Source organism: Austrofundulus limnaeus, unplaced genomic scaffold (genome assembly GCF_001266775.1).
Source record: "Austrofundulus limnaeus strain Quisiro unplaced genomic scaffold, Austrofundulus_limnaeus-1.0 Scaffold75, whole genome shotgun sequence".
NCBI lineage: Eukaryota > Metazoa > Chordata > Actinopteri > Cyprinodontiformes > Rivulidae > Austrofundulus > Austrofundulus limnaeus.
Genome location: NW_013952477.1, coordinates 1,519,283 through 1,527,243, shown reverse-complemented (window position 1 = coordinate 1,527,243; position 7,961 = coordinate 1,519,283). Strand labels below are relative to the sequence as shown.

General features: G+C 42.1%; 1 protein-coding gene across 2 annotated transcripts in view; it reads left to right on the top strand.

Annotated features, from left to right (window-relative positions):
• The first annotated feature begins 154 nt into the window (after positions 1 to 154).
• The window catches only part of LOC106519341 (porcupine O-acyltransferase), a 10,802-nt gene continuing 2,995 nt past the window's right edge, over positions 155 to 7,961 (top strand). Inside the window, exons 1-15 of one of the 2 annotated variants that reach the window (XM_014010970.1) lie at positions 155 to 173; positions 252 to 329; positions 993 to 1,135; positions 1,241 to 1,433; positions 1,565 to 1,608; positions 1,703 to 1,884; positions 1,980 to 2,110; positions 2,193 to 2,213; positions 2,512 to 2,526; positions 2,617 to 2,742; positions 2,825 to 2,925; positions 3,001 to 3,077; positions 3,167 to 3,230; positions 3,428 to 3,513; positions 4,471 to 4,581. In XM_014010970.1, the coding sequence (XP_013866424.1) occupies positions 1,000 to 1,135; positions 1,241 to 1,433; positions 1,565 to 1,608; positions 1,703 to 1,884; positions 1,980 to 2,110; positions 2,193 to 2,213; positions 2,512 to 2,526; positions 2,617 to 2,742; positions 2,825 to 2,925; positions 3,001 to 3,077; positions 3,167 to 3,230; positions 3,428 to 3,513; positions 4,471 to 4,581 (1,287 nt within the window). In that variant the 5' untranslated portion in view covers positions 155 to 173; positions 252 to 329; positions 993 to 999. The remainder of the gene's footprint in view (positions 174 to 251; positions 330 to 992; positions 1,136 to 1,240; positions 1,434 to 1,564; positions 1,609 to 1,702; positions 1,885 to 1,979; positions 2,111 to 2,192; positions 2,214 to 2,511; positions 2,527 to 2,616; positions 2,743 to 2,824; positions 2,926 to 3,000; positions 3,078 to 3,166; positions 3,231 to 3,427; positions 3,514 to 4,470; positions 4,582 to 7,961) is intronic. The other variant, XM_014010971.1, reaches the window with a different exon arrangement.

Genomic DNA, 7,961 nt, shown 5'->3' with positions numbered 1-7,961 from the left:
ATTATGCCCTCTGCCAGAAGAAGAATGTCTACACACCAGCTGCACGTTGTACGCTTCCGATTGGTTAAGATGCGTCCATCAGAAGCGAGCAACAAATCTGATTGGACGTTTCGGCTGTCACTTCTGTTCACTCCCCGCTGTGATTGGCGAGCGTTCACGGAGCTCCGCTTCAGGTTGGTTGACCACTCTCGCGTGCCTTCGTTAGATGATAAGCTAGTGGTGCTGATGCTGTGACAATTGGGCTCTTCTAGATATGCATCTCCTAGACCAAGTGTAAAAGAAGTCGAACAAAGAGACRAGACTGGACTTTCTGCTGCTGCGTGGAAAGGGTAGGTTTTTTTTCTCCGGAAAATAAACTGACAGGTCCGGGTGTCCAGCCGGGTGACGCGCGGGGAAGGGCGGGGGGGCTACCAGGGGGCTACCCTCAGTTACGTTAAATGAGGCTGTAAAAACCACTGGGTTCAGTGAAAGCGAGGTCAGCAAACCTCCAGGTTTCGTGTGTTTATGGTGCGTTTCTTTTCTAAGTCAGAGCAGAGCAGTGAGCTCAGTGAGGATGTTTATTAGCGTGCTGGTGATGCAGCTGTTTAATTCAGCTGTGAGTCAACTCACCTCCATGCTTGGTCCACTGCATTGCGGACAACATGCTTTAGTGAAAAGCATCCTTATTCAAATCAATGAACAAGTGTTTGTCAAAACCTAATTTTTAATCTCATTGAGCTGTAGCTGTCATCTATTCTCTCAGACTGKTTTAATCGGACTCATTCATTAACTGTGTATACAGATCTACATTTAAAYTGGTGCAAAAACAAGAAATTATTGTTACATTTCAGAGAGTAAACTCGTGTGGTGCACATATTTTCGCAGTGAGTTGCTTTGCATGCTGGGAATTGAAGTTTGAATTGTGTTTATACTGAATGTTGCACAGTTATTTGCATATATGTATTTATAGCTACTGTCATTAGAAGGTGTTCAGCTTATTTGTGCTCTCTCAGTCCAGGGATGGGGGTGTTCAGCCGACAGAAGTTTTTCCAGGAGCTCGCTCATGGCTGCCTGCTGCCCACAGCCCAGCAGGGCCTGGAGCAGTTCTGGCAGCTGCTGGTTATCTGTCTGCTGTGTCGACTGCTCTGGATGTTGGGTAGGAGTTCAGTTATTTTTTTTAAAGGTGTATTTCGCCTGTCCTACCGCCTGCATCCTAAATAAACCATCACTGTGCTTTGTCTCTTAAATCTTGCTTCATAAGGCCTTCCTTCATTTGTGAAACACATGAGCACGGTGGCTGGAGGTTTCTACGCTCTCTACCTGTTCTTTGAGCTCCACATGATCTGGGTGGTTCTTCTCAGCCTTCTGTGCTACCTCTTCCTCTTCCTGTGCCGTCACTCTACCATCCGAGGCACCTTTCTCTCTATAACCGTGCTCATCTACCTGCTCCTGGGGTAAGAGAGTTATTTCTTGATGCCTGGCACTGAATACCTGGCAGGCGTCAAACACTCTCTCAGTCTGTGTTGTAGTGCCTGTACACTATGCAATAAATTAAAATGTAAACATTCTTCTCTGTTTTYATCAGGGAGCTGCAYATGATGGAGACCACCAATTGGCACAAGATGAGAGGTGGAATAGAACTCACCATATTATGCATACATGATACTTCATCTCAATATATCTTGAATTATTTTAGCCATAACTTAAATTCTCTGTCATCCAGGTTCACAAATGGTGGTTGCCATGAAAGCCATCTCTCTGGCGTTTGATTTGGACAGGGGTGTTGTAGCGAATGTCCCCTCACCCGTTGAGTTCATGGGCTACATTTACTTTGTGGGCACGGTCATCTTTGGGCCCTGGATCAGCTTCAACAGCTACAAAGAAGCTTTAGAAGGACGTAAGCTGGTGAGCGAATGAAAAGACACGTTCAGCTGTTTGAACATTTTATCCTGAGACGGCGGCGGTCTTGGGAGGGACCTTACAGGTTGTCCTTGTTTCAGAGTTTAGCATGGCTTTTCAAAGTGTCTGTTAGCTGGGTGAAGAGCCAGATCTGCCTTGTGATTTCCAACTGCGTGGCGCCCTACCTCTTCCCCTATTTCATACCCATTTATGGAGACAAGCTACTGCGAAGGTGAGCGAGGTACAGAAATACAAATGAGTTCCCGTTGGAATGCTAATTAAGGTAATGCTTCTGCTGTCTGTTTCATTTATAGCAAAAAGAGGAGGAAAATCAAGTAAGTAATTGTCCAGAATTGTCCAGAATGCTCCCGACATCGACTTCATTTTCGCTCCGTTGCTGCACACTCGTTCTCTGTCCACCGTGTGAGCAAAAAAGCTTCACCTGCATGCATCGTCCCCCCCTCCCTCTCTGTGCAGCTACATGTGTGCCAGGATGTTTCTCAACCTCTCATTTACCATTTCACCTCCTTGAAAACGTGGTGAGACGTACGTCGTCGAAACGCAAGTCAGTGAAAGGTTTGTGTAAATGTCGTGGATCACTAATCCCGCTCTCTTTAACCCATCGCGTCTCAGAGGTTCACCGGCAAAGTATGTCTCACCGTCTCGTGCTGTGTGATCTCTAAATGTAGCTCGGTTTGAGTTGAAATGGAACCTGGTGCTCTGATGCTCCTGTGTTAGGTGGCTGCTGGCGTACGAGAGCACCATGTCTTTTCACTTCAGYAACTACTTTGTTGGTTACTTGAGCGAGGCTACCACGACGCTGGCCGGGGCAGGCTTCACAGAGGAGAAAGACAACTTAAAATGGTCAGAGCTGCAGGTGCACCTTTTAACATTTTTGTTTTTTTCCACATTTCTTAAAAGCTGCTTTTCACCTCTTGTTTCGTAGGGATATGAGTGTGTCAAAACCACTCAGTATCGAGTTTCCTCGGTCCAYGGTGGAGGTGGTAACGTCGTGGAATCTGCCCATGTCTCGCTTTCTACACACCTGTGAGTTTTACCGCTAACAGCGACWATCCAAAGCAGCAGTTATCCGTTTACTAAGCTGAAGCTCTCACCCCACAGACGTGTTTAAGAGCGCACTCAAATTCGGGACGTTCACGGCCCTGGTGGTGACGTACGCAGCCAGCGCCCTCCTGCATGTGAGCGTTCTGCGTGCTTTCCTCTTGATTCGAACGGCCTTTGTGTCAACAAGTGGTTTGTTTTGATTTGAACTTTTTGTCTATTTCAGGGTTTGAGTTTCCAYCTGGGGGCAGTGCTGATGTCTCTGGCGTTCATCACATACATTGAGCACGGTATGTTTTTTTTTTCTCTTTTTTCACATTAGAATCGTTCCATTTAGAGGAAGTGCTTAGCTCTGCAGTAATGGTTAATTGCAGCCTCCATGACACGCCGTTTCTGTTCACTGCAGTGCCTTTAATTTTCTTATTATGGTCGGAAAGGAGCTCCTCCGCTCGTTTCATTCGAATGCTTCTTGTTTTCTTTGTTTCAGTTCTGCGGAAGAGGCTTGCCGCCATTTTTAACGCCTGCGTGCTGTCAAGGAAATGTCCACCAAACTGCAGTCACCAAAACAAAAAGGTACTAATGATTATTGATGGATGATGCAGACTTAGTACTTTTGATTATATTGTTTGTTTATTCAACAAAAATAAATACTGTATATTGAAATTAAAGGCCTAGCACTCCTTGAAGGAAAGCATATCAGCCGCCACCTTTCATGCCAGAGTTTGAAACTGAGGTTACTTTATGCCATGGTTCTTAGATTTTTTTTTTAAATATCACCATATTTTTCCCCACTGCTGTACAATATATTCTACTTTGTTTTTACTTTTCGCAAGGTATGTTTTATTTTTAAATACATATTGAACTTATTTTTATGCAGCACAAAGTCTAACATAATTGGGTGCTGCAGTAGCTCGGTCAGTTCTGCTGTTATGTAATCCTATTAGAAAATGTGCCTTCCGACAACAAGCGGTGTTTCTCACAGGTATTATTGTGTCTTTCAACCATTTTATCTGTACAGTTAATTGCTGACATTTGCTTTCACAGCAGGAGGTGGATTCAATTTTTTTATTGTTATTTAGAATAAACTAGCTGGGTGAGTATCACGTTGGGAAATAAGAGACTCTACACTGACTGTATTAGTAAAGAATCATGATATTCAGTTTATTCTGTTTTCACATCTGCTGCAGTTAAAATACATCAACTTTATCTGGACTGCCTGGTCTTATATGGGAAATTTACAGAAAAAGAGGCTTGGCAGTTTTAATTTCTTTTAGATTAGTTGCACACATTTCAAAAGCAGGGAGTGGAAATAATTTATGGGAAGAAAAAGCCGCCAGCATGATGAAGTACAGAATATTATAGTTCTGATTGCAAGTCAGACTTTGATCAACTGATGCTGATTTATGTATTTCTTTATAATGTTGCAAATATTTTGAGGGCATTTTTTTATTATTTCTAAGCAGACGTGTTCTTTAAAATGATTAATCTCATGTAGATTGTGTAACCTATYTATTTTATGATTATCTGCAGAAACTATGGGTGTATTTGATTAACATAGCCTTTAGTGCTTTGGCAATACTTCACCTGACGTACCTGGGCTCTGTGTTCAACTCCAGCATAGACTACACGGAGGAGGACGAGGTAAGATGAAAGGCCTCATAGAGGAAACTGGTACACGTAGCACAAAAAGTTAGGAAATTTTTGTTTGATACATTGTTCCTTTGTTGTAACAGTGCTTCTTGGCAATAAATCTTATACYGTTGGAAAACCTGTTTATTTTCCTCTTAAATGGTGCCACATTTGTAAGGAACAGGCAAAGAAATAGCCAGAGTCAGCCTTATTAGACTTCATGTTGAAGCTGGTCAGGATGCTCAGATTATGCTAGAAAGAATTCCCACTTTGTTTTTTTGTTTGTTTGTTTGTTTTTCTGTATTGACTCATACATTGTGTCTTCTAAATGCAAATGGAAGCCATCATTAGATGTTAGAAGCCTGAGATGACATACATGTAAATTCTTGATCAAACTGTCCAAGTTTTAATATTGAAAGAAAAGGTTTATTTGTCCCACCTTCCTCGTTGTCCATCTTATGCAATCACAGCCTGACAGGATAAAACTCCAGACTGTATTGGCTCTCCTCTCCTCTAGTTTGTCTCATTTTTCTCTCATAAAAACAGATGACCATGGTGAGCCTTCGTTTGGTCAGAGGATGAGCTGTCACATGTGATGTTTGCAACAGCACAGCTGTTCTGCTGGCCTTTAGTTTTCATTGTTGCAGCGGTGCTGAAGGTTGTTTCTGAACAGGGGTGGGGCCAGGGGGTGGCCATGGCCACCACAGACAAATCTTAGGCCACCCCATTGGCCACCCTGCTGTACACACCCCTTTCCACAGTGAAACAACCTTTAGGAGTGTAATAATCCTCCTGAACAGTTGGTGGCAGTGTTTAACAGTTTGAAACATCACCAAGCTCAAAGAAGTGATTGTTTTCTTTATATACAGAACATATGCCTATGTAATTTTACTTACTTACTTTTGGACTTATGGTGATAAATGTTTTTTATTTTATTTTCATTTTATTTTATTTTATTTATTTCATTTTATGTTCTGAATGCTGCATGATTCTCTGTGTTTAGATATGAGTAGGCCTATCACTAAATCAAAAAAAAGGAAATACCCCTCTAAATTCATTGTTGGTGGTTATCAATATTGCACCTGTTCATTGGGTAAAATTATTAACGTGAGTTTTTAACATGCAGCTGAGGGTCATCATTATTTGGCACAATGACATGTGTTACAATAAAAAATAAATCAATAAACAATATAGAAGTAAAAAGCACCCCTAAAGTCATTGGATATGAGAAATCGTGACACATTAATTAACCTTATCTCAGCTGCAGCAGTGAGTTTAAAAACAGGATGATGGAACTAGATTAATTAAGAATCTGTCTCTGAAATAATTATTAAATCAAGTGTTTATTTACGTAGGTAAAAGCATGTTTACCAACCTGGTAAAATACACCAAAATGCAAGAAATGGCATCTATTTCATTCAAAATTTTCTGGGGGAGGACCCCCAGACCTCCCAACAGTGTGTCCCCCCACTTTCAAAATGTTCTGACCCCCATGTTTATGAGGTCATTGCCTGTTTAAGAACATGAGGAAATGACCAAAACACAAAGATCTGCAGAAACTTTCAATTAAAAAATTATGTAATATTCCTGGCCACCCCTGTGTGAGTAGTGGTCCCCGTCTGGCCACCCCTGTGTGAGTAGTGGTCCCCGTCTGGCCACCCCTGAGAAAAATGTCTTGCTCCGCCACTGTTTCTGAAGAGTGGGTTGAGCTGAATGGGAGATAAAAACTAAAATGATCTGTTTGACCCAGAGTGACCCACCAGTTTCCTTAAAGATTTCAAAGAGTGTTTTTTTCCTGCTAAAACCTGAATTAGTTCTTGAAGCTGGAAAAGCTGCCGGTCCTTGTCATGTTTTTTTTTTTAATTACACACCCTCAGTAAAACAAGACTAATGTTCCTTCAAAAGCAGGGTTATCATCAAAGTTAGTGCAAAAAAATTAGTAAAATGGCTCTGAAAACACACAGTTATTTTTATCTTCCAGGATGTTGGTTCAGTTTTGTTTGTTTTTTAATATCAGAATCAGAAACACTTTATTGCCATTGTCAGTAAACGAGTTACAGACTAGGAATTTGCTCTGGTGTAATGGTGCGCATAAGCATGGAGTAAAAGAACTAAAGCTAAGTGGTTGAAATTAGGAAGGAAAACAAGTCAGAATACAAAACGAAGAATTTATCAGCTGATTTAATCATATATTTCCACATAAACATCTCTGAAATTCTACACATTTTGATGCATTTTTTATTTAAGGATTACAGCCAATCTAAACAGGTCAGTCATTTGACTCAAACGTCCATTTTTGGCAGGGCAGGATCAGCAAAGAGCTTTGTTTACATGGAGTGTGTACCTGCATTTCAACTGCATCCTTAGATTTAGTTCATGTTATTTTTTATGTTTGATTTCATACTTTGCAAAGAATAACTTTTAATCATTTCCACAGTCTGAGTTTAAGCATCAACTTAATGGTCATATAACAAATACTAATGCATTCTGATTTATGCAGCTTTTATTCTAAAGATATTTTTGTCTTTACCCAGTTCAAGATTTCTTAATTTCTTGACATTTGATAAAAACACACAAACATTTGAAAATGCCTCATCCTCAGTCCGGTTTGGGAACCACAGCGTCTCGTCTCTCCTTTATGTGGATGATGTGGTTCAGTTGGTGTGTTCAAGCCAAGACATTCAGCAGGCACTGGTGCATTTCACAGTTGAGTGTGAAGCAGCGTCTGAGACCATGGTTCTCACAGAAAAAGGGTAGAATACCCCCTCCGAGTTGGGGTGGAGTCTTTGCATCAGGTGCAGGAGTTTTAAGTATCTGGGTGTCTTCTTCATGAGTGATTGTGAGACGGAGYGGGAGTTGGATCGACGGATTGGGGCCTCGTCCTCAGTAATGAGGCTGTTGCTTCAGTCGGTCGTGGTGAAGAAAGAGCTGAGTCGAAGGCAAAGCTCTCAGTTTGCTGGTCTGTCTTCATTCCAACCCTCACCTGTGATCATGACCGAAAGAACCAGATCCAGGATACAAGCGGCCAAAGTGAGCTTCCTTCGTAGAGTGGCCGGGTTCAGCCTTAGAGATAGGGTGAGGAGCTCAATCATCCAGGAAGAGCTCAGAGTAGAGACGCTGCTCCTCCACATCGAAAGGAGTCCGTTGAGGTGGTTCATCTGATTAGGATGCCTCCCTTTAGAGGTGTTCCAGTCACGTCCCACTGGTGGGAAGCCTCGGGGAAGACCCAGGACTAACCGTAGGGATTATGTATCCTCTCTGGCCTGGGAACGCCTCAAGGGTCCCCCAGGGCGAGCTGGATAGTGATGCTGGGGAGAGGGATGTCTGTTTTTTTTTTTTTTTTTTAATCCTAGACCTGTTGCCTCCTCAGCCTGGAGATGGAGACACAAACA